Raw genomic sequence first — 25,196 nt, 5'->3', positions numbered from 1 at the left:
ATGTATTTTAATTTATCTCCAATAGTTCCCCGTCATTAAGCATTTAAGTTTTCAATTTTTATGCTAGTTATAAATAAGACTTAAGTAACTTAAGGTTTTGAAAGCATTCCTGCTTCCTTAGTATAAATCCTTTTGAGCAGGGGTCCCCCCAACCCCTGGGCAGAGGACCAGTACTGTTCAGCGGCCGCACAGCAGAGGACCAGTACTGTTTAGGAACCAGGCCGCACAGCAGGTGAGCAGGGAGCAAGCAAGCAAAGCTTCATTTGCTGCTCCCCATCGCTTGCATGACTTCCTGAACCATCCCCGCCCCCCTCGAAAAACTGTCTTCTGCGAAACCAGTCCTGGTGCCAAAAAGGTTGGGGACAGCTGCTTTTGAGTAAAAGACACTATTGGATAAATTGGACTTTTCATGCTTTTGAAGTAGCTTTGCTAACCCAGAAATGTTACATTGTAGTGAGTAGAAAGATGGAGATAGAGTCAAGGGAGTTGAAAGAGCTGCAAGTCTAAAGTGGCAAAATAGGAAAGGCAGAGGTTAAATACATGGCTGAAGGCGTAGTGACTGAGGACCAGGTGAGGTAAGAGATTTTCAGGCAAGACGGTATTTTTGCACATCGGAACCTTGCTTAGGCTGATATCCCTCCCAAACCCTCTAGTGTCCTATTTTTCTCACCCAAATTACTGTTCTACATGTTGCTACAAAATACAGTAGGTATATTTGAAGACCTTGAAAGGGAAGTTGTGTTGCTAAGCATTGCGTTAGGACTTCGCAGTTGCCTACAGTGAGCGTACAATAAATTGGAAGTTGAAGCCTTTTCTGTGATCTTGCGGTGGTACTCCAGGGCACAAAAGGGAAGGAAATCAGTCCGTCCAAATGTTCACAAGCTGAAGAAGGGGCTTCTGGAATGGCAGGGTCTCTCGACCCCAACGCCGAGAAAATTGACTTCTCTTAATTACCTGGCCCGGCAACACTGGAGCTTCGGCCCCAGGACTAATTTCTAGGTGGGGCCGCGTAGAGGAGCAGTGCGCACGCGTGCGCAGGGCACGGCCGCCGACGTGATGCGCGCGGCGCGCGTGCGCAGCGGACCCGCACGGTGGCGCGTCTCCTCGTGGGGCTCCGGGGGTCGTGTTCTCGGCATGGGCGCCACGCTGTCGCCGCTGCTGACTCTGCTGTCCCTCCTCTCCGGCCCGTGGCTCGAACTAGGTCAGTGTGCTGGCCTGCCCAACTGCCCCTGGCGCCTTTCGTCCATGGAGGCAGGAGAAAAAGGGTGGGGCGCTCGGCCCCTGCGGGGAAAGAGACGGTGGCCGGTCTGCCAGCGTCCTGCGCTATCTTGCAGCGGCCGGAGGTGCCTCCCAGAGGCGGCCAACTTGGCGAGGTGTATCTCGCTTCTTTTATAGTTTTAACTTATTCTGGAATCTTTTGAGCATAAAAAAAGAATAAAACGATCCTCTCCCGTCCACCACGTACCCGGTGCCTAGTTTAAACGGTTGCCAATTTATGGCTTTAATCTTGCTTCCATGGGACCCTTCCCACTTTCTCCTTCCCCTGGGAAATTCATTTTGGAGTGAATCGAGGCACGATACAATTTTATTCCTCAATATTTAACTTGAATAGCCAAAAAGACAAGAAGTCACGGGAAAAAAAGTATCATTCACTTTCCCACCTAAAACATGAACCGTACTCCTTAACACCATTAAACATCCAGTTAGTGTTCAAGTTCACCTACTGTAAATGTTTTAAAATTATAGTTTACTTGTTGAATTAGTGTCTAAATAAAATTAATATATTGCTAGTGTGTGTGTGTGTGTGTGTGTGTGTGTGTGTTTTGTTTTGGCTGTGTTGGGTCTTCATTGCTGCGCGTGGGCTTTAGTTGCGGCGAGCCGGGGTCTACTCTCTTCGTTGTGGTGTCCCGGCTTTTTATTGCGGTGGCTTCTCTTGTTGTGGAGCACAGGCTCTAGGCTCATGGCCTTCAGTAGTTGTGGCACGCAGGCTTAGTGGCTGTGGCTCAAGGACTGTGGAGCACAGGTTTAGTAGTTGTGGCGCACATGCTTGGTTGCTATGCGGCATGTGAGATCTTCCTAGATCAGGGATCGAACCTGTCCCGCTGCATTGGCAGGCAGATTCTTAACCACTGCACCACCAGGGAAGTCTCTGTGTGTTGTTTTATAACTCCCTTTTAATCTGAGAATTTCCTGCTTTCTTTATTCCAACCCTCACCCCCCTTAAAGTGGACGAAATCATGTGTGAGTGTGTCAGAATGAGAATGAGAAAAGGGCCAAAGATGGGATACTGGGGAACATGAAAAGATGAGGACTCTGCCTTTAGGGAAATTATAGTACTTAGACACTGTTAGGTAGAAACATAACAAAATAGTATGTCAAGCCAGAGAAGTGTGACCTTTTGGAAATAGCACTGACCTGGAAGTAAGGAGACCCGGGTTTCTCCTGTAAACTAGCTCTTTAAGTCATTTCCCTTTTGGGTTTTGGTTTCCTCCTGTCATATGAGGGGGTTGAAATAAAGATCCTTTTAATTCTATGATTTTTGGAGGTATCCAAACAGGAAGTGTAAAGCAGTTCATTCAGTCATTTGATGATAATTACTGTGCACTTGTGCTAGGTGCCCAGGATACACTGGCAACAGATGTAGTTCTTTTCTTTCTGGAGCATATGATATAATGGTGAAAATCATTACGAATTTATAAGAGTTCAAACGAGTGAAAAGGAAGAGTCAGAGAAACATGCGCAGTAGTATGGGTAGAAAGTTGATAGATGTATTTCAGAGTATAGTGTCTAGATTTATCTCGCTGGGACAAAAGGTTGTCGTGCAGAATAGAGAGGTAAGGAAAGGAACTAAACATTTGTTGAAAACCTACTGGGCCTTACCTGGTGGTCCAGTGGTTAAGACTCTGTGCTCCCGGCGACTTCCCTGGTGGCCTAGTGGTTAAGAATCTGCCTGCCAATGCAGGAGACACAGGTTCGAGCCCTGGTCTGGGAAGATCCCACATGCCGCGGAGCAACTAAGCCCGTGTGCCACAACTACTGAGCCTGCGCTCTGGAGCCTGTGAGCCACAACTACTGAGCCTGTGTGCTGCAACTACTGAAGCCCATGCACCTAGGGCCCGTGCTCTGCAACAAGAGAAGCCACCGCAATAAGAAGCCTGCACACCACAACAAAGAGTAACCCCCGCTGACTGCAACTAGAGAAAACCCGTGCACAGCAACGAAGACCCAACGCAGCCAAAAATAATAAATAAATAAAATTTAAAAAAAAAAAAAAAGACTGTGCTCCCAATTCAGGGGGCCTGGGTTCGATCCTTGGTAAGGGAACTAGATCCCACATGTATGCCACAACTAAGAGTTTGCATGCCGCAAGTAAGACCCGGCGCAAACAAATAAAATTAATTTTTTAAAACAAGAAAGAAAACCTACCATGTGCTAAACATTTCACACATTATTTTAATACAGCCATGCATTTGAGTTAGATATTATCCCCATTTTGTAGATGAAGAAATTGAAATCCAGACTAAGTAATTTGCCCAAGGTCACCCAGCAAATTAAGTGACAGAACAAGAATTTAAAGGCAAAATTTTTTTTTAATAAATTTATTTATTTATTTAATTTTGGCTGTGTTGGGTCTTCGTTGCTGCACGCGGTCCTTCTGTAGTTGCAGCAAGCGTGGGCTACTCTTCATTGTGGTGTGCGGGCTTCTCATTGCGGTGGCTTCTCTTGTTGGGGAGCACGGGCTCTAGGCGTGCGGGCTTCAGTAGTTGTGGCTTGCGGGCTCTAGAGTGCAGGCTCAGTAGTTGTGGCACACAGGCTTAGTTGCTCTGCGGCATGTGGGATCTTCCCAGACCAGGGCTCGAACCCATGTCCCCTGCAATGGTAGGCAGATTCTTAACCACTTTGCCACCAGGGAAGTCCTAAAGCCAAATTTTTTAAGCTTCCATTGTTTTTTTCATTATAGCATTGTGAGTTTTACATATGATCCAAATATTGCCACTTCTTTTATATATATTCGACTCTTTTTTTCTCTGCAGGGAATGGGCAGATGACCAACATGGTCCAGCTACCAGGTGGGAGATTCCAGATGGGAACAAATTCACCAGATGGCAGAGATGGTGAAGGACCTGTCCGGGAGGTGACGGTAAAACCCTTTGCCATCGACATATTTCCTGTCACCAACAAAGACTTCAGGTACATCCAGTGTTCTTCCAGGAGAAGTAAAGGCTATTCTAATCTTCATAATATTTAAAAGGAGATTAGCTTGTTCACTACCACATATCATCTTTGCAATGGTACAGTGAGATAAGTGTTATCTATGTTTTTAAGATGAAGAATCTGAAGTCCAGGGACTTCCCTAGTGGCACAGTGGTTAAGAATCTGCCTGCCAATGCAGGGGACACGGCTTCGATCCCTGGTCTGGGAAGATCCCACATGCCGCGGAGCAACTAAGCCCATGCGCCACAACTACTGAGCCTGTGCTCTAGAGCCCACGAGCCACAACTACTTAAGCCCTCACACCGAGAGCCCATGCTCCGCAACAAAGAGAAGCCACTGCAATGACAAGCCCGTGCACCACAACGAAGAGTAGCCCCTGCTCACCGCAACTAGAGAAAGCCCGCGTGCAGCAACGAAGACCCAACGCAGCCAAAATTAAAAAAAAAAAAAAAATATATATATATATATATATATATATATCTGAAGTCCAAAGTTTCTGTTAGTAGCAGAGCTGGGCCTGGAACTGAGATCCTTAGACTCTTGAGCCAGTGGATTGTCCAGCGCACTGGGCATAGCACTGAGAAATATGGGCAGAAGTCAGACACTCAACAGAAACCTCTGCAACAGGGGAGAAGGAATTGGGAGAAGGGTCATAGTAGCTGAGAGTCCCTTAAATTCCCTTTACATTTACTTAGGGAAATGGCATTGTTTCCAGAATCAAACATTTTGGTTCCAGCTTAATCTAAGAAGCCATGTTGAGCTGCATCCGTGTCCCCAATGTGATATGTTTTGGGTAGGTTAAAGTAGAAAATGATCCAGGACATATCTATAACTACCTTCAAATGGTAGAGGAGGGAGTATATAGGGAGGAGAGGGAAAGGAAGAGGAGGGGATGGGAAGACAATAAAGCAAATGTGAGAAATGACTTAAATGTTACATTTGTGGACCTAAAACTTTTCAGGATAAAAAGTTTTGGGGAAAGTTTGATTCAGGAGACACAGGCTGAAATAAGCATAAGGATTGTCAGTATACTCCTCAGGCCTTTTGACTCATTGCTTCCACCTCTAGGGATTTGTCTTGAAGAATTAAAAGTTGTCCAAAAACATTTAGCTAAAAAACGTTTAGCTATTGATACAATGCTAATACATTTACAATGTCATCTTGTAAACAAATGTTAACAACCTTAGGATCATTTAAACATATTGTATCAATATAACAGACTACTTAGCAGCCCTTAAAAATCCTGTTGTCAAAAAGAGATAGTTCTGAAGTGTTAAGTGAAGAAAGTAGGTTACAAAATACTAAATAGGGTATGATCCCATTTTTTTAAAACTATATGTATAGAATGTATGTGCATTAAGAAAGACCTGGAAGATTCAACGTGGCATTAGGTGACGGATTCTGCTCATGTTTTTGTAACTTCCAAAGGAAAATAATTACAGGAAGCACCTTCCGAAAGCTATTTAAAAATCCTTGGCTGTGGGGTGAAGGGGGAGAGAATATGGACAGGTATATCTTAGTGGGTGTGATAATGTATGATTTTAGTTTTTTTTCTTTTTACCTACCTGTTTCCTTGTTTTTCTATAATATGATGTTATATATGCTTTAAAACAATATTTTTAAACAGGAAAGTTATTAAAATCAAAGGAGAAATCACTTCTGATCAGGCTTGCACCGCATCATGACAACCAGAAATAGCTAGCTAGGTAGATGCATTCTTTTTTTTTTTAATTTAATTTTATTTATTTATTTTTGACTGTGTTGGGTCTTTGTTGCTGCGTGTAGACTTTCTCTAGTTGTGGTCAGCGGGAGCTACTCTTCATTGCGTAGGCTTCTCATTGCGCTGGCTTTTCTTGTTGCGGAGCACAGGCTCTAGGCACGTGGTTTTCAGTAGTTGTGGCTTGCGGGCTCTAGCGTGCAGGCTCAGTAGTTGTGGCACACGGGCTTAGTTGCTCTGCGGCATGTGGGAAATTCCCAGACCAGGGTTCGAACCCTGTGTCCCCTGCATTGGCAGGCAGATTCTTAACCACTGTGCCACCAGGGAAGCCCTAGATGCATTCTTTTATATTTTAAATTGACCTTTTATATTATGAAAATATAATGTCACCTCCAGGAAGCCCCTAAACTTTGCTTAGAACCCATAATCTGTCTTCGCCTCTCTGGTAAAAGAGTCTCAAACCGTTCAGGTGGTCAGAGGTTGGTAAATAGCTGTTGCTACCAAATCTCATCTCCTCCTCCATTCTCAATGTCCCTCTGATGGGTGAACGATGTCTTCTCATATAAGGGGTCTGGCACAGATGAAGTACACTTAGCCCAGTGAAAACAATCCATCTTACCCTGGAAATCTGCTTGCTGAAATTTGCTCAGCCATACCAAACTATATGAAAATCCATTCTAAACTCTTGGCAAGTCATTTTTGTTTGACTCAATCTCCCTCATCTGTTAGAGGGAGATAATAACCCCTGTTCTGCCTCCCTCCTGTGATTGTTGTGACATTAGGTATGTGACGAAGACCTTTCCGAAGAGAGACCCATTCCTACCCTTGAATCTTCTCAGCAGTTTTATTATCTCCAAAAACTGGAGGTAACCCAGATGATCTGCAACTGGTGAATGGATAAACAAAATATGGCCTATACATCCAATGAAATACTACTCAGCAATGAAAGGCAACAAACTGCAAAAAAAAAAAAAAAAGGAACAGGGATGAATCTTGGAAGCAGTATGCTAAGTGAAAGAAGCCAGACCCCCCACACTACATACTACTGTATCATTCAATTTATGTGAATGTATATTCTGGGAAAGGCAAAACTATAGAGAGAAACAACAGACCAGTGGTTGCAGAGGCATAGGGGAATTTGGGGGGGTGGTTGATGGAACTGCTCTGTATCTTGATTGTGATAGTGACTACGTGCTTTGTCACAACTCACAAAACTATACACCAAAAAGAGTGAATTCTCCTGTTTGTGAACTGCACACACAGCAACAGATTTTAAAAGAAAATCTGCTCAGGCTCTCAGGTGAATTCCTTGTAGTTCATGAAAATTCTGTGATGTGTGACTAATAGGATAAGGGTGTATGAGGTTTTCTGGAACAGGAGAGGGTGAGGGTGGAGCACAGAACCCTATTAGGTAAACCATATGAAACATCTCTTTTCAGGGAGTTTGTCAGGGAGAAAAAGTACCAGACAGAGGCTGAGGTGTTTGGGTGGAGCTTTGTCTTCGAGGACCTTGTCTCTGATGAGCTTAGAAACAAAGCAACCCAGAAAATGCAGGTAAGAGAACCTAGGTTTGCAGCTGAGGGGATGGGAGTGGGACCTAGACAGAGAATCCTGTGGGATCTGGGGTCCCCTGGGCCACAGTAGAGAATCAAACCTGAGAACCAGAGGCAGGGAGGAAGCAAGAGAGACCCACCCTGGAAGAGTCAGATGAACACACACTCCCAGGAAGTTCACCCCGTGCTGGTTTCTGTATAGAGAGACTCTGTAAAGATGCAGACACACACAGCGTTCAGTATACTCCCTGGACCAGCAAGAGAACCTCTTGAGAAGCCTCCCTCCAATACGGGTGGTGAGATTTTGGACACAGCCTCACTTGGACCACCTGAGTCTCAGCCTGAAGTCTCTGCTTTGCCTCCTGGATGTCAGTCAGGAAGGTGCCCTCGCTGGGTCAGAGCATCATTTTAGTCATGTTCCTTCCTTTTTGCAGTCTCTCCTCTGGTGGCTTCCAGTGGAAAGGGCATTCTGGAGGCAGGTAAGGGTTGGTTCCTCTACTTCGTTTTCTCCCCCTGTTGACTCTTGGGAGGCCTGGCTTCCCTAGACCCTTGCCCATCTAGAAATACTGAGTTTAAAAGGATGACAGAGAAATTTTAGGGAAGCATCCAAGCCACCCTGTTTTCTCTGCCCGAATCCTTTTACCCCTGGCCCATCCCATTTCTCCCTTTCGTCTCATGTTTAGTCCTTTCTGACTCTGGACCTCTCCTCGCTCACCAGGCTCTCTCTTCCCACTTCCTTGCTCCATCTGTGGTAAAAGCTGAACTCAGGCACCCTAAGCCTAGCCTTCCTCAGACTTCCACGAGCTCCCAGAAGCTTGTCTCACTTCATCCTGGCTATCAGCCTGCAGGTCCCGGCTCTGGCATCCGAGAGAAACTGGAGCTCCCAGTGGTACACGTGAGCTGGAATGATGCCCGTGCCTACTGTGCTTGGCGGGGAAAACGGCTGCCCATTGAAGAAGAGTGGGAGTTTGCTGCCCGAGGGGGCTTGAAGGGTATAGAGATGCCAAGCGATTTCCCTTTATTCTTTCTCCCCATCCTACCTTGCATGGGGGGCTTTAAAGGGTGGGATAGGTTTGTGCTCCCTAGAGCAGTGCTTCTTTATTTAATTTAATTTAATTTATTTTTGGCTGCATTGGGTCTTTGTTGCTGTGCACAGGTTTTCTCTAGTTGCAGTGAGTGGGGGCTACTCTTCGTTGCAGTGCGTGGGTTTCTCATTTCGGTGGCTTCTCTTGTTGCGGAGCATGGGCTCCAGGCGTGTGGGCTTCAGTAGTTGCAGCACACGGGCTCAGTAGTTCTGGCTCACAGGCTCTAGAGTAAAGGCTCAGTCTTTGTGGCGCACGGGCTTAGTTGCTCCGCGGCATGTGGGATCTTCCCGGACCAGGGCTCGAACCCGTGTCCCCTGCATTGGCAGGCGGATTCTTAACCACTGCGCCACCAGGGAAGCCCCGAGCAGTGCTTCTTACACTGTGTAGTGATAGACCAGTTGTTGGTGTTATTTCTAATCCATCTCAGACCAATACTTCCATAAAATAGCGTAAAAATTAGTAACTGGAAAATGGAATGAACAAAACAGACATATATTTTTTTAATTATTGGAGAGTCTACAGACAAGTTCCATTTCAATAAGTATAATCAGAACAACATAGCATAGGGAAAAAGAAAAGGATTACCTATACTGTATACCTTTTCCATAGCTGTATAGGGATTAATATAACACTGCTATTTGCTTATAACTTTGTTAGTTTGCAATCCTAGCTAAACAGAAAGTTAGAGCGAAATAGCAATTTCCCATATTCAACACCTCTACACAGTCTTTGAATGAACACTGGCTATACCCATAGTCAAAGTTATCAATGTGATAAATGAGGTTGCTTGTTCACTTATCCAGTCTAAGTCTAAAGAACAAGTTTCTCAGTGCTTACTCTCAATTTCTGTACTTATCCCAGCATGAGCTGGTAACAGATAGTTTGCAGAATGGCATTGGTCAGAACCACACCTAGAATTGTCCCGTCCTGGAGCAAATCAGAAGCCAGGGCCTCCGAGTGCAATGCTGTGAGTGGAAGGGAGGGGCGTGGGAAGTAAAAGTCAGTCGTCTATTTCTTCTGTCCTCATGACTTCCTCACCTCCTTTCGGCTGCCTCGCTCTCTCGACCTTTCCCTTCTTCCCCAACTCCTCACCTCTCCCTCCTCCGCTGTCTCCTTGCCCTCCTGGCAGGTCAGGTTTACCCCTGGGGAAACGAGTTCCAGCCAAACCGCACCAACCTGTGGCAGGTAAGACACACGTTCCTCACTCCTGTCCCTTCTCAGAGTGTTGATTGAGACCTGCTGTGGGCTAGACACTGTGTTAGGCTGTGGGACTCAGAGGCCTTCGTGTTGTAATGGAACTGAAAGCTGGTAAAGGGGTAAAGCAGAAGACAACGTGGTGGGGCTGTAGAGTGAAGATGTGCGGCGTGTGCTGGGGGTGCGCTGGGAGTGTGCTCTCTTGTGCTGCAAGAGCAGGGCGTGACTTCACCGTGAACATGCCATTTGAGCTGATTGAACCGGAGTTTGCCATGAGAAAAGTGGAGGAAACAACATGCATGTCAGCAGTGGATAAGGAAAGGGTGCTGTGTGTTCAGAGACATGCCAGACTCGGAGAGGCTAGCGCACAGGGAAACAGGAGGTATAGGAGATGAAGTAGGCAGTGGATTGGAGGCAGATTATGAAGGACCAGGGGTGCCAAGATGTGGTTTTAGATTTTACCCTCCAGGCAGTGGGGAGCCGACAGAGGTCTTGAAACGGGAGCGACAACATCATTTTGATTTGGGGGATGCTGATTGTTGAAAATTTGTGTGGGATCAAATGAAGTAGAGCTGCAGGAGGTCTCTGAATCCGAGGCTGCGGCCATGGCCCAGGGATGTGAACACTTGCATGAAGTGGAAGTGAAATCGAGAGGAAGCCAGGTGGGAGACGCCTGCCTGAGAGGAGAGACAGGGTTTGGTACTTCGCCAAACGTGGAGGAGTGGAAGAGAGAAGGACTCAAGCATGAATCCAAGCTTGGGCAAGAGGGTGCTGGTGTGACCATTATCCAGAATAGATAATATGCATGTTGGGGGTCAGAGGGATAGAACTTCATCAGTTTAGGATCAGCCTAGCTTAAGCTGCCTTTGGGTCATGGATATGCTCAGTAAGAGGTTGAAAGTATGAGTTTGGAGCTTAGGACAGAAGTCTGGGTCAGAGCAACTGGTTTGGAGTCAACAGCGTACACTGTAGGCAGGAATGACATCCCCCAAGGGGACTCTGAAGCATGAGGGGAGCCCAGCACCAGCATTTTAGGGTGAAGCCTTGAAAAGGGCCTCAGGGGTAGACTGACCTTTTAGATGATCTTGGGATCAGAGCTTTGCAAAAAGTCTTATCTGACTTATTCACCATGGGATCTTTGTTAAATTAACTGTTTTGAGTCTCAGTTGCTAGCTTTTTTTTTTTTTGGCTGTGTTGGGTCATCGTTGCAGTGCGCGGGCTTCTCATTGCGGTGGCTTCTCGTTGTGGTGCATGGGCTCTAGGAGTGCAGGCTTCAGTAGTTGTGGCACATGGGCTCAGTAGTTGTGGTTTGTGGGCTCTAGAGTGCAGACTCAGTAGTTGTGACACACAGGCTTAGCTGCCCCGTGGCATGTGAGATCTTCCCGGACCAGGTCTCGAACCCGTGTCCCCTGCATCGGCAGGTGGATTCTTAACCACTACACCACCAGGGAAGTCCCAGTTGCTAGCTTTTTAAAGGGAGAAAATACTTGCCTCACAACCTGGTCAGGATTAAAGACATAGATGTAGCAGCCCTAGCACATAGTTGGCGATGAGTAAATTGTAGCCCCTTCATCTTCCCTTTCATAAGATCAGCCCCCATAGAGCAGGGGCAGCTGAACTCCAATTTCAATGAGAAGCAGAATGAATAAGTTGAACAAAATGCGTCAGCAAATACAGGTTATTTTTCCAGAATGTTGGCAGTAAACAGCAGGAGGTGAGGAAGGCAGGGTCAGAGCAGATGAGGTGACAGAAGGGAAAGCGATGGTACAGGGAAGTACAGGATGAGCGTCTCGTTCCTGAGGAGACGGGTGCCGGTCAAGGAGGAGGGGAGGCAGAGCCTTTCTTCTCAAGGCACATGGGGAGGAAGTCGAGAAAGTGGGAGTGGGGCAGGCTGGTGTGGACACAGGGGAAACGACACATTTCCTAATCCAGCCAGGAGGTCATAGTAGAGGACACGAGGCAGCTGGTTAGGAAGCTCAGGGTGGGAACCTCGGGTCACTGCCCCGTGCCCTTCCCCTACCGCAGAGGATACCGCAAGATGGCCTTGGTTTAAACTCCTCTGGGCAGGTGGGAGCAGCTGCCTTGGGATGGGATGGTAAATCATTGAGCCTAGATTTCTCCCTCCCTCAGGGGAAGTTCCCCAAGGGCGACAAGGCTGAGGATGGCTTCCACGGAGTCTCCCCGGTGAACGCTTTCCCCCCACAGAACAACTACGGTAAGACTGCTTGTCGGGTTGCTGTCATGTCAGCGTTCACAGCTCGGCTGGTGGGATGGTCCTGCCTGAAAAGTGAGGTGGAGAGAAGCAGCACGGGGAAGCGTTAGCTCCCCAGGGCCATCGGGTGGCGCTCCCCAGCCTGGGCCAGACCCACCACTGTGCTTCAGGGCTCTTTGACCTCGTGGGCAACGTGTGGGAGTGGACAGCGTCACCATACCAGCCTGCCGACCAGGACATGCGTGTCCTCCGGGGGGCATCCTGGATCGACACGGCAGACGGCTCTGCCAATCACCGGGCCCGGGTCACCACCAGGTGAGGGGCTTGGTAGCTGGGGGCTGAGGGTCTGGGTCCTGGTCTGCCAGAGCACAGGTGGCACCAGATCTGGCGTGGCCGCCGCTGCCGTGCCTCCCCCTCCACTGGGGGCTGTGGGTACAGAAGAGGAAGCAAGCCACACTTGCCATAGAAAGCCAAGAGCCCGGGACTGCTGGTGCCTTTTCCTGCCAGCTGTCAGCCCCAAGGCAGACTCTGTGTCCAGCATCTTAATTATGTGGTTTCCCCTCTTGTCCTCCGAGCTAGGCTTGCAGAGAGAGGGAAGTGGAATGGCCACATCGATAGGTCATGGCCAGGGGTCATGGAAATATTGACTCTTCCAACGAGTGTGCACATGAAAAGTCATTTTCTACAACCGTTTTGTCTTACAATCAAGAAAAACTAGGCTCAGGGAGGTCCTGGAGCCTGCTCATTTCACACAGATGGCTAGTGGTGGCACCTGAATGGTGGAGTCCCCGGCTCCCAAGTCCCCTTCTAGGACCTTCCACCTTGTTCATCTGTGGATTTATTTTGGTTAATCTCCCTGCAACTCCTCCTGCTCCTGGGTTCCGGAAGGACTGTCGAGAAGCTACCGTTCCTGTGGCCTCAGGGTGTCAGGTTTGCAGGCGTTTCTTTGATACATTGAGCCCCTGGATTTTCCTCACCTTTTTCTTTAGGACAAAGTAGTGGAGAAAGTATTGGCCTGGGGACCAGGAAACTGGGTTTGCCACTGATTCTGTTGTGCCACTAAAGCAGTGGTTGGCCTTGGGCAAGACATTTAAATCTTTCTAGTGTCTGACTCTGGGTCTGTGAGATGGTGAACAAAACACACCTTCCAGAGCAGTAAGGGAAATGGCAAATGAAGGAATACGTGTGAAACTTCTCTGGAAAGTGGGAGGTACCGATTGGTGCTATGATAGTCTCACTTCTTGCCGACAGGTTTTTTTTGGCTGAGTTATTCTAAACTACCGACAGTCGAAGTTATTACTTGTGGCCTTTCCTTCCTTCCAGTTCAGTCTCTCAGGACCACCCTCACTTCCTCCACCCAAGGTCCCTTCTTACCCCTTTCCCCCAGGAATTGCACACCCTCAGGCCCTACCCTCACACACCAGACTGTGTATGCCCCCCCCCCCACCAGTCCCCAGGCGCCCCAGACCACAGCAGGCCCTGGGAGCTGGAGCAGGAGAGTTGGGTAAGGCCCTGGGTCCCTTTCTCAACAAATGTCCATTCTCTCTCCCCTTCTCTGGTGGCAGAATGGGCAATACTCCAGATTCAGCCTCAGACAACCTAGGCTTCCGCTGTGCTTCCAGTGCAGGCCGACCACCTGGGGAGCTGTGAGCAGCCACACAGAGATGAGGAGAGTCCCCCGTGGCACCCGTGGCACTCCCTGGCCACATGCCAAACACAGCCAAACTCGGGACTGCGTCCATCCCCTCCCCCCTCCCCTGTGGCAGACACCTCTCCCCCGGGGCTGGAAAGGACCCTGACCTCCGCGGAGGGGCACCGCTGTCTCTTGGAGAAGGGGCCCAACTTACTGATTGTGCCCAGGAGCCGGATGTTTCTCTTAGAGGTCAAATACTGACCGTATGGGGGCCACATACTCAAAACAGTTGGGGCGCAGTGCTCTGAAAGGCAGTTTGTGAAAATATTTTAAATCTGCTCCCTCCAACTTTCTCGCTGTCTGACCCGGGGACCTGACATTGTTTGCTCAAGGCAGAATTTCCCCAGGTCTCCTTGTTTTCCCAGCAAGTTGCTGTAGAAGGAAAATGATTCCTTCATTTGCCTTATTTGTGGGGTTTCATGCACCTCCGAGGGAACCTAGTTTCCACCGTATGTGAAATGCAGTTCTGTGAGCTCTTTAAAGCACACTGTCAGTCTTAAAGGGTCTAGGAGAACGACGGATTTGCCAGGCACAACTGTGTATCATGGGAGGTACAGAGTGAATAATACTCCACAAACAGCAGAAGCTTCCCTTTCTATTATTAATTATGTAAGGGCTGCCCTGTGCCTCTAAAAACATGGCCCCAGAGAAGAACCTGCTCCCGTGCTGTCACTGGACTTTGTGAGGTCAGTAAAATCTCCTGTGATTGCGATTCTCAGACTGTTCTCTTTCATCCTCACCCTGGGACCCTAAAGGCGGTGCACCGAGTGTCAGTAACTGTGGGACTCCCGTGAGGACAAGCGGACATGGTGGTATAGCTGGGCCGTGGAGAGGCAGGGTGCTTCTGGTTCTGGACCACAGCTGGTCCCCCATTCCGTGGGCCTGGCTCCAACTGCACTGACCACCGCGTGACGCCTCCAAGAGGGGAGAGTGGCTGGGGCCAAGTGCCCCCTCTGGACAGAGGCCTGCACCCGCTGTCACTCCTGTGCCCTCCATATCGGTGGCTTCTCCTCCCGGCCTGACCCCCGTCCCACCTGGCCTGCCGGCCTGCCCGTCAGTAGACCTCCTCAGCCAGGGAGAGGAGCACAGCCTTGGGAGTGTTCTCGAAGAGCGCCGCCCGGTTCTGCTGCTGCCCCTTCTTCACCCAGTGGCCATAGATCCGGAAAGCGTAGGCGTCGATGAGTCGCCGCAGGGGCCGGAGGGCATAGGGGTCTCGGATCACGATCTCCCGGGTCACGGGCTTCACCCGGCGGTACTGGTAGTAGATCCGCACGGAAGCCAGCACCGTCAGGGCGATCACCTGCGGAGGGCCTGGCCTGAGAGCTGGACCCGCCCCACGGCCTGTTTCCTTGCCGGTCCGTGACGGCAGGCCCTGAGCTTGTTTGCCACGAAGGCTTGTGTGGTTTCCGCTGGGCCTGTCCTAGCGTTCCTGCCTGTTACCCCCATTCCCCGTTACCCCCATTCCCACCCGACCAGCAGGCGCAGGGCTTAAGGCTGTCGGAGCCAGAAGCCAGAAGTTGAGCTGCAACCATCACAGGGCTGGGCGGGAGGAGAAGGGCGGGCGCTCTGGAAACCCCGTGGGCGTAAGGAGTCCCCAAGAAGGGCACCTGGAGCTTGGACTTCAGGGGCCTGTGGCACCTACCCCGGGGCCCTGAGTGGCAGGCGAGTTTAAGTACCTTGAACTTCCCCCGGGGGCTGAAGTGACGCACTTCCTCCACCGTGTACTGCTGGAAGAAGGGATGCGCTAAGGCCTCTTCTGCCGAACAGCGGCCTTTGGGGCTCACCACCAAGAAGCGGGAGACCTGAGAGAACGAGACAGAACGGAAGACGTCTATGGGGGGGGTCCCTCCTGGCAGGGCCTCCAACCCGTGGCATGCACGGTACACTCCCCTCTCCCCACTGTATGTGCCCCTCGCCTGACCCCCGAGCCAGGAGGCCTTTCCTCTCACCAAGTCCTTCACAGTGTCCGAGTAATCATCCCATTCTGGTGAGCCAAACTGGTAGTTGCCGCTCATGACCATCCTCAACATCAGCAACTGCTTGCGGTGCCAGAAGGGCGGGGAGCCGGCCAGCAGCGTGTACATGATGACCCCCGCGCTCCACCTGGCAGCGGGCAGCGGGCAGCGGGGAGGAAGGCAGGCGGGCCAGCTGTAGCTCCCACCGTGCCCTCCTCCCCAGCCAGGGGCTCCCGGCCACGGGGGCATCCCTGTCCCTACAGGTCACCTCCCTCCCCCCGACACACTCACATGTCCACCTCCTTCCCATAGCCAGGGTGGTCATCATCCATGGAGCACTCAATGATCTCAGGGGCCAGGTAACTGGGGGTCCCACAGACCTCTGCAGGGACAGTTTCCATAAAAAGAGGTCAGCAGAGGCACTTGGAAGAGGAAAGCCCAAAGAGACAACGGAGAAGGAACCGAAGTGGTGGCTGGGCTGGGACTCTCTGAACATGGGCCTGGCCCAGGGCCAAGGGCAGGGCCAGGGTGCTGGGTCCTGTGGCCACCCGATAGGGCACCGTCAGTGGCCTGGTCACTTCTAGCTATCCTGGCCTGGAATGCAGGCAGTGGGAACCTGGCTCAGCCCAGTCCGGGGAAGAAACACCCAGCCCTGAAATGGTAGGATTTTTACTTTGTGGGGGAAACCCAGGCAATCTCTGTTCCTAGGGGAGCTGAGGAGAGAGCCTGAGCCCCTGACATGGGCCAAGGCCATGTTACCGGACCTCGCAGCTTCTCTCCTGGCTTCAGCTGGCAGGAAAAGCCAAAGTCTGTGAGCTTGATATTCATGTCATCATCCAAGAGGATGTTCTCAGGTTTCAGATCCCGGTGCACGATGTTGAGTTTGTGCAAGGTGAAGATCACCTCCAGCAGGGCTCTCATGATCTTTCTGGGGTGGGACAGGAACAGGTCACTTTCATCTGCTACTCTGCAGGGTCAGGTAACAGGCAGGGACACCAAAGCCCATAAGCCAGCTGGGCTGCGAGTGAGGGAGGACTCAAGACAGGCCAGGCCTACCTTGGCTGAGTCAAGGAGGAAAGGAGGCCACCAAAGCCAGCGGAGCACACTGCCGACCCAGACGGGTGCATGCCACGCCTCCTCCAAGACCTCGGTGCCTAAGCAAGGGACTCAGGCCGGAAGTAGGGAGAGGGGCAAGTGGACCCTCACCTGGTTTCCTTCTCACTCAGGGTGACCTTCTCAGTGAGGTAATCAAAGAGCTCCCCTCTCTTCATCCTGTGGGGACAGAGGGTTTGTAGCTGGATGTGCCCCAAGGCTACCCCCTCCTTACCCTGCTCCCAGAAAACTGTTTCCCACCCTAACACCTCCAGGGGCAAAGTGGGCTGCTCCCCACAAAGGACCAAGGTCTGTGGGGAGGAGCTAGGGAAGTGAGTGGAGAGGCTGTCTCGGAAGGTTGAAAGAAGAACAAGGGAGACTGGGGGCTGGCAGATGGCACCAGTGCGAAGGTCCCCCCATGTGTGGGAGTGACAGCATGGACTGGGATCCATCAGGGTCAAAATCAGGGTTGGGAGGGGAGAGAGGGAACTTGAGCCACTGGCACAAGGCCCCAGACCCAGATCAGAAGGACAGGAGTATCCTGATTTTTCCCAGGAACAAAGAGAAGCAACAGTAGTGATGGAAGAGCAGTTTTACCCATTTTAGGATTTCTTAGGATTAAGAATTGCGGTTCCATTTTCTCACTTGGGATGATCTAGAAAGAGGTTTCTGCTAGAATCATCTAGTTATACCCTGAAGGGCAATTTGGGGCAGCATTAAAAATAGCTTCCCCAAGCAACTTCTTCAAAGGTTAGAGACATTTGAGCTGCCCCCAAGGGCTCTACGGGACAGTGCCACCGAACGGAGTTGAGACAGCTAGAGCTGGGCGAGTCTGGAGGGGTCCTAGGAAAGTCTCCTTTGGTTAAATAGGAAAGGTGCATCCTGCCTGCCCCTCCAGGAAAAGCAGGGCCCAAGGGAAGAATTCTGGCCAGTATCTGAGGGAGGCAAGAAAATCCTTGAACTTAACTGGTGGGGCGGGGAGTTGAGTTCTGTTTGAGGAGCAACCCAGAAATTACAGAAGTGAGCCTTGTTTCATACACGATTGGTACTGTGTCCCCAAAAGGCAGTGTGTGCCTCCAGTTTTGATCACTTTAATTCCATTTTAAACACGCTAGGAGAACTCACTAATAGCAGCAGCAGCAAAAAGATTTATCAGTCAACACTGGGACCCCGGCAAGGCCCACCAGCAGGCTCCTGCCTTCCTGGAGCTGGTGGTGGAACTGTACACACAGGCCAAGTTAAATTGTGTCTCCAAGAAAAACTTAACACTGCACGTGTTCGGTATGGCTACAAGATGAAGCGTTCCAGCAATACAAAATCTGCTTGAATAATTTTCTCAAAGCTAGTCCCTAAATTAGCAGTTATGTATGGAGAAGTCAAGACAGCTCTCCAACAATGATTCGTGCAACAGAGGTGTGTGTTCTTTAGTGAGGACTCCAACGGAGCGGGGGCATGGGAGCTGGAGAGTTCCCTTCCTTGGGAACCTTTTCCAGTAACAATGGTAAGAAGTCTGAGTGCACGGTTCACAGAGCACTTTGTGTTGTTCGAATTTGATGCTTGGAGCCTGGGGAGATGGACAGTATCGTTTTTCCTTTCCTGAGAAAACAGAAGCTCTCCCAGCTAAAAGGCCCACTGGTCCCTGGGGGCAGAGGGCCCTGTGACAAGGAGCTCATCTCAATAGCCCTGTTGGTGCACAAGCAGGGGAATAGTGACACGTTGCCGCTGATGCTCCTGCTGACGACAACGACGATGATGTCAATCTTTGAACCACATCCCAAATACAATCTCTACCACCTGTCTCCCTGGTGGGCCTCTTGCCCCCATATCGCTGGCTTCCTCCTTTCCACCCTTGCCCCTTACAGTCAGTGGGACCCTTTATAAAAGTAAGTCAGATCACATCACCCTCCTGCTCTCGGCCCTCCAAAATTCTTACCTCCAAAATGCCTGCATAATCTGCTTTTTGGTACTGACCGACCTTGCCTCCTGCCATCGCCACAGGCTTGCTCCACTCCCCCATCCTGACTTGCTTGCCGAGCCTCAAACATGCCAAGCCCACCCAGCAGGGCCCCTGCTCTGGCTGTTCCCTCTGCTAGAGGTCTCCTTCATCCAGGTCTCTGCTCAGGTCACCTCCTGGAGAGCATTCCCTGCCCACTCCCTCTGACCCCCGCTCAGCTTTACGTATATGTGTATATGTATAACTCTGTGTGTGTTTTATGACTTGATTGCTTTCTGTTCACGCCCTGTGAAAATTAGTGCATGAAGTAGGATTGCATATCCTCAACGTCTAGAATAAGTTGAATGACCACCATGGTCATCATCATGGTAGTTCATAATTATTAGCATTTACATTGTGCCAGTCACTGTGCCATTATTACTCCTGCAATACCGATGGGTAAGCTGATACTGACAGAAATCATCCAGCCCATAAGTGATGGACCCAGGATTTAAAACCTGGCAGCCTGACTCCAGGGGCTGGTCTGCCTAAAGCGTCTGTGACCTTATTTGGCATCCACGGTGTAAGGGGCTGGCTGCTCGTCTCCAGGAAGCCCTGGGTGGGGGACTACAATAGAAGCCTCTCCAATAGGCCCCAGGCCTGGGTACTTACAGATCAAACACCAAGAAGAAGAAAGTGTTGGTCTCATAAGTGTCCTTCAGCTGTACTGAAATGGAAATGGCTCGCTTGTCTCAGGCAACAGAGGAACCCAGGCGGGGGCAGTGGAGGGCGGGGGCAAGGGGACTAAGGCCGCTGTGGCCGGACTCAAGCTGGAAGGGGTATCGCGATGGTGTTCAAAGGAGGCACACCAGGGGAGGGGGCACCCAGGGACTTCACACTCCCATTCCCGCACCTGCACCCAGCCCTGCCTGTCACCCCTTCTGTGGGGCTGGAAGAGGGGGCTTAGAGCTGACTCCCGAGAGCAGTGAGGGTGGAGCCGGGAGCCTCAAGCCTCTGGGCACTAGGCTTTCAGGGCCTCGGGGTGCAGGAGACACTCTGGTGCTTCTGGCTCGCTGCACTGGGGCCACACTCCCCGGCTTGGGTTATCAGAGCACACCCATGGCAGGGCACCACGCCGCGGCTCGGGGCCCTCACTCACTGATGTTGGGGTGTCCTGAGACCTTGCGCAGGATGTCCACCTCCTTCTGCGTGGCCTGTCGCAGCTCCTGCACCTCCTCAGAGCTGAAGCTGCCCCCACCCGTGACGTCGATGATCTTCACAGCGTACTCCTGGCGTGTGGGCTTGTGGATGCAGCGCCTGACAACGCTGCTCGCTCCCCTGGGGGTGCAGAGGACAGATCATCCCCGGGGCCCCTCACCCCAGGGGGAGGCCCAGATCCAGGCTGCAGCAGATATGTCCTGCCTTGTCCCCCAACTCCCTGTGAGCTTTGGGGGATGGTAGGATGAAGAAGGCACAGAGAGGGCGATTTGCCTGGAGCCCAAGAGGAAGAAGCCTGCTGTGGGCCCTCCTAGCTCCTAGTTCAGTGCTCTTTCTCGGCACGGAGGAAGAAGCTGTACCCTCTCAGGGCCATAAGCTTCTCTCTGACACCTGATTCCTGACCCTGGCCCCAAGCTGGGGGAGCTCTTGGCTGGGAGAGGTCTCTAATCTGGGTGCTCTTATACCCGCTTCCTCCATCCTGGTGCAGGAGGGCAGGACCCCGAACTGAGAGTTTCTCCAAGTGGACAGTGCTTTCAGGATGGAAATGGGGTCAGTGCTCAGGGTCAAGCAGAGACTGATCCCGCCCGCAGTGCCGGCCGGAGCCCAGGACAGAATTTCATGGGGAAGGTCCGGGCCTTACCTGCCCAGGATCTCCTTGGTCTCGTAGTTCTCATAGAAGCTCTCTGCGGAATGGGAGTCCGGCAGTGTCTTGTACTGGGTCATGTTCAGCTCCTTAAAGAGGGGAACAGAAAGAAGCGGTCGGCCTTCCTGACCTGGTGGATGTGCTCTTTGAGGGCTGAAACCGTTTCTCCCTTTTTTTTTTTTTTTTGGCTGCACTGCACAGCATGTGGGATCTTAGTTCCTTCCTCTGGTAACCAAGCACCCAGCAGAACCAGGGATCGAATCCGTGCCCCCTGCACTGGAAGTGCGGAGTCTTAACCGCTGGACCGCCAGGGAAGTCCCTCTCCCTCGTCTGTGTATTTCCTGGCATCGGTCTGGCCTCTTGTGAGTATTCAAAATAAATATTTATGAATTTTTAAAAAAGCTTTGGAAAGAGCCCAACTTGCTTCTCCCCACTGGCTGTAAGCTCCCGTGACCCCAGGTGACCAGGTGGCTCCCGGCATGTTCTCGTTGTTAGTTGTTGCTCCCTGGTAGGAGCAACAGATGGGCAGCCAGGCCCAAGCCCAGGCTCGAGGCAGGAATCGGGCCACCAGGCTGCAAGGTTAGTTCTGACAGGGCCAGCACACGCTTGAGTTTAGAAAGCACCACCGAGAAACTCTGCAAAGGACAAATTAAAGTCCTCTTTCTTTTCCTCTTTGGGCCGACGCAGCTGGTCCTGCTTTTCCTCGGCCTGCTCTCTGCACTTCTGGAAAAGGTGAGAAGCTTCATGGTTTCATTTTCAAATATGCTGCTCCCATAACCTCTCCTTATCTCCCCCACTTGTAACTGTCCTACCCAGAAAACACCCCTCCTTCTGCGACAGCCTTGCTGTGCTTCCCATTGCTGCTTCCTCACCCATTCTGCCCTTAGTTTTTGTGATCACTGTCCCTCCTTCACCCTTCCTTCCTTCCTTCCTTCCTTCCGTCCTCCCTCCCTCCTTCCCTCCTTCCTTCCTCCTTCCTTTCTTCCTTTCATACTCTGAGAAGCACTGTGTCAGGTGCTCTGAGGGAGGCAGAGTTTGATGGGTGAGTCCTGGCCCCAGCCTCTGGTATCACTTGTTCTTTCATCTCTAGATCATCCCAACCATCCCTCCCCACTGTGCCCAGTGCAGGTGTGTCACAGGTGCTGCTCTGTAGATATAATGGCTGGAGGTGTCCCTTTGGTCCAGGTTCCTGCCAGCAGGATGGCCATGTCCTCAGAATGCCCTGTGTCCTACCTAACGATGGCCAATGAGCCCTGAGTGGTCCTGCTGCAGTGTGGGGCAGAACGGAGCCAGGACACTCAGGCCTAGACCCAGAGGAGCTGGCTGGCTTTGCTTCAGGAACATAGAGGCCACTGGGTACGGAACTCCTACCTCACACGGAGGATTTGAGGACTGGAGAAAATGCTGTACCAACAGGAAGAGGGGCAGATAGAAAATGGGCACGAGCTGCCTCTCAGCAGGGCCAAAGATGCCTCTGGTCCCATTTCCACTGCCTTTTCTGGGTCCAGGAAGGTCTGGCCTGTCAAAGAGGCCCATTTGCTGACCAGCCAAGCAGCAGCCCTGGCTGCCTCAGGACAGGCTGGCTGTTCCAGGAAGGCTGGTGTCCCCACTGCCGGGTGCCTGGTTCCCAGAGGAAGGATTAGAATAACAAGTCTCCTCTGCCAGCAGCAGGCTCTGGAGCTGTCTCTGCTCCACCCCCATCAGCAACCCCAGCTGAGCACTGGAGTGTCTGTTCCCCATAAAAACGAGCCCAATTCCTGGTAAGCCGTTTAAAGTTCCCACGAGGGGCATCTGTTCCCCCTCCTCCCCCCACCTCCCAAAGCTGGGTAAGGAAAGGTCTCTCCCTTCCTGCAGCCCTCCCTGCACAGACGGTGTATGTGGACCCAGCCCGGGATGCCGTCCCGTCGGGGCCCGTTCCCTGGCACAACCGGCCCCACTGAGCCCCAGCAGCACTCCCTCTCCTGGGGTGGGTGGCGGAGGTCTATCTTGCCTCATCCCCTTACTCTAGGCCTAACCTGGGGCCAACTTCGCGCCTCTGTCCACTGCCCCTGCCTGCATTCCCCATGCCTTACCGAAGATGCCTTTGGAAAGGGTCCCCAAACAGGAGTAGGTAGCCTGGTCCTTTTTGGAACATGACATCCCTCCCTGAAACTTAGAGAATCAGTGCTGCCATGCTTCTGGGCCCACGTGCCTTCAGAAGCAGGGAGAGGTGGGTCTAAGGGGTGTGGGGGGTTCTGTCTTCCCTACGCCACAGCCTCTCCCGCTCCCCACACAGCTACTCACCTCTATGTCCTCGCAGGCCCTGGAATGAACGTGACAGGAATCCCAAAGGTCCAGGAGCCCCCTGGGGACAGGGGACAACAGAGGGCTGAAGCGTGTCCCGAGCCGACGCTTGTGGCCAGAACAGGATATCTTGCTGCTCTTCCTTCAGGCTTTGCTACTTGAGGACGGAAGGCTGATGTGCCAAAAATAAATCCCAGCTGCAAAGCTGGGGTGCAGGCCAAGGCTCAGCGTGACAGTGCACGAGTCGGGGCCAAGGCTCCGCAGGGGTGACCTCTGGTGGAGGGTGAGGGAAGCTCCGGTGGCCTGGGAGCAGGCAGGACAGCACAAGGTGACCCATCTTCCCTGTGGAGCTCACTCAACCTCCAGGCTTAGAGGAGATAAAGCCAGCTTGCTGGGAACACGCTGGCTTCTCTGGGAGCCATTCCTGTGTGTGCTGAGAGCAGAGCCCTGGAGACACCCCAGCACACCGGTGTGCCCACCCTGCAGCCCCGGCTGCTACAGGGACCCACTCAGCTACGGCTTGCGTGGCTGCCTGACCCAATGCAGACCTCAAAGGCTAGGGAGACTCCATCTCTGATCTGCCTCCATTTCATCCTTAACTTCAGCCTGCAGTTTCTAATGAATGAGAGGAGTTCCATGTGCCAGGAAAAGCACACGGGCTCTAACCGTGTGTGACTTTAGGCTGTTTGGGTGAGGGTCCTCATCGGTGTGAGTCTAGCTTAAGAGGCTGACAGAGCTGGAAATAATGTATGCAACATGCTGGCACACAAGCAGACACTTTTAAAATGCTCACCCTCATTCTAAAGCTACCTGTTCTTCAAACCCCTGGTTCTTCTAATATACCAAACGAAGAAAGGGGTAATACACTGCTTCATACAGGTGCTGAGCCCACAAAAACCCATTTAATGAGCATTTTACAATGCACTTCATATGCACTCTCATTGGGCCCCCAAAACTCTGGTATTAAGCCAACTTTAGAGAGAACGTGACTTGCTCGATGAGGTGAGTAGGAGGGCCTAGGTGAACCTCCGATGTAGGCTCACGTGCTCTTTCCATTGTATCACGCTCGCCATCTCTTCCACTCTGGGGAAATACTTTGCTGAACTGTTATAGGAGTTGGTAAATGACTTTGTCCCTATCCTTAAAGGCCTCCAGCTTATCGAGATGCAACATCTGGTTCCAAAGATGAAAACACTGAATTCTCCTTTTACTTACTGTCAATAAGCCTTTTTCCCCGATTCTAAGCTGCAGACGCCTGCTGGCTTACACTTTCAATACATGACAAAAATCCCTTCTGACTTTAGGGCAAAAAGGCCAATACACCTGGTGGATTATTCCCTGTGACCTTCTCTGTGTAGCCATGGCTCCCACCAGAGGCAGGCCAGGTCAGCCAGACTCTTGCATTTTATTGTCAGTGGTTCATTTTCCTTTGATTCAGTGATTCAACCATATTTTGGTACCCACCATAGAGCATCACGCCTTGGACATAAGGGGCGTTAACACTATGAACTCAGAAGTCCTGAGCCTTTAGGAAAATGGGCAAGAGCCCAATGATGAACCCAGGAGGGAATATGCTGGGGGACTGGCCAGTAGTGAACTGTCTGGTCCTTTAGGTCCTTGAGCAAGGTAGTCTTGGCCTCTTTCAGGAAGTGAATGATTAGGTACAGAATGGAGCACTCTAAGAACACCGCTGAGGACGAGGTAACAACTGAATAATTCACTTACTCAACAGCACTTCACTTACCTTGCAGTAACAGAGAGGAAAAAAAAAAATCAGATAATGGAAACTCTGAAAGGTATATTTGAAAGTAGGAAAACTGCAGAGCATAATGGAGACTGGAGGTCAACTCCCAGAAGTAAATGAAATTTTGAGCTCTTTGTGAGGGACGGAGCTGGGTTCATTTAAAAAAAAAAATGATGCCCCCCAAATTGAGTCCAACATGGACTTAAGACAGCTTGGAGAGGGCAACTTGAGTCTTTCAGGAAGAGAAAGCTACAATGCCTTAAGTAGAATAAAAACATCTGCAGGGAAACTGCCTATATTAAGAGAATGAATTTTCATCTCCAACCAATAAATTGGATAATCTAGGTTAACAATGACGTGTAGTGCTGACCTGGCCACAGGGAGCCCACACATGTAATGGGTCTGCTCCCACATTTCCTGTATCATTCACCTGATCACAACAGTTAGTATTTTAGTTTCATTACTGCTCAGTTTACTGCACATTGGCTCCAAAGGCCTGTAGCACCTGGAATCTTTTTAATGAGCAGCACGCTTGCTAGGGAGCTACTCCTTACATAACTATTTCTCTACCAAAGCTCCTCAGGAAGCTCTGCCAGATCCCCCAGGCGGCCACTACTTTAATATCCAGAGACTACAGACTAGATACACATAAAGACATG

At 51.0% G+C, this 25,196-nt stretch overlaps 2 protein-coding genes and 1 pseudogene across 4 annotated transcripts; 1 reads left to right on the top strand and 2 right to left on the bottom strand.

The window, feature by feature from the left end:
- Positions 1–88: 88 nt before the first annotated feature.
- SUMF2 (sulfatase modifying factor 2) lies at positions 89–13,739 on the top strand. 3 transcript variants are annotated; one of them, XM_022588176.2, is made up of 9 exons: positions 89–1,201; positions 4,035–4,191; positions 7,372–7,486; positions 7,920–7,964; positions 8,327–8,477; positions 9,700–9,755; positions 11,895–11,979; positions 12,147–12,291; positions 13,542–13,739. In XM_022588176.2, exons 1-9 carry the CDS (start codon positions 1,057–1,059, stop codon positions 13,624–13,626), a joined length of 984 nt encoding a protein of 327 aa, XP_022443884.1. In that variant the 5' UTR covers positions 89–1,056; the 3' UTR covers positions 13,627–13,739. The 3 variants fall into 3 exon arrangements, with proteins under 3 accessions (XP_022443884.1, XP_022443887.1, XP_022443888.1); XM_022588179.3 differs by lacking the exon at positions 12,147–12,291 and having other exon boundaries at positions 13,542–13,696; XM_022588180.3 differs by lacking the exons at positions 8,327–8,477; positions 9,700–9,755.
- Positions 4,698–25,168, bottom strand: PHKG1 (phosphorylase kinase catalytic subunit gamma 1). Its single transcript, XM_022588173.2, has 10 exons — positions 22,794–25,168; positions 20,508–20,599; positions 19,809–19,987; positions 19,322–19,376; positions 16,831–16,896; positions 16,389–16,552; positions 15,916–16,006; positions 15,619–15,772; positions 15,346–15,471; positions 4,698–14,969 (listed from the first exon to the last, which is right to left on the bottom strand). Exons 2-10 carry the CDS (start codon positions 20,588–20,590, stop codon positions 14,724–14,726), a joined length of 1,164 nt encoding a protein of 387 aa, XP_022443881.1. The 5' UTR covers positions 20,591–20,599; positions 22,794–25,168; the 3' UTR covers positions 4,698–14,723.
- On the bottom strand, positions 20,590–22,797 carry LOC149747394 (uncharacterized; annotated as a pseudogene).
- Positions 25,169–25,196: the final 28 nt, after the last annotated feature.

The sequence above is a fragment of the Delphinapterus leucas genome, chromosome 15 (assembly GCF_059928025.1).
Source record: "Delphinapterus leucas isolate spDelLeu-1000000601 "Yukka" chromosome 15, BTC_Dleu_Yukka2, whole genome shotgun sequence".
NCBI classification, from domain to species: Eukaryota; Metazoa; Chordata; class Mammalia; order Artiodactyla; family Monodontidae; genus Delphinapterus; species Delphinapterus leucas.
The sequence above is the reverse complement of the archived record's forward strand: the minus strand, read 5'-3'. Positions and strand labels throughout refer to the sequence as shown.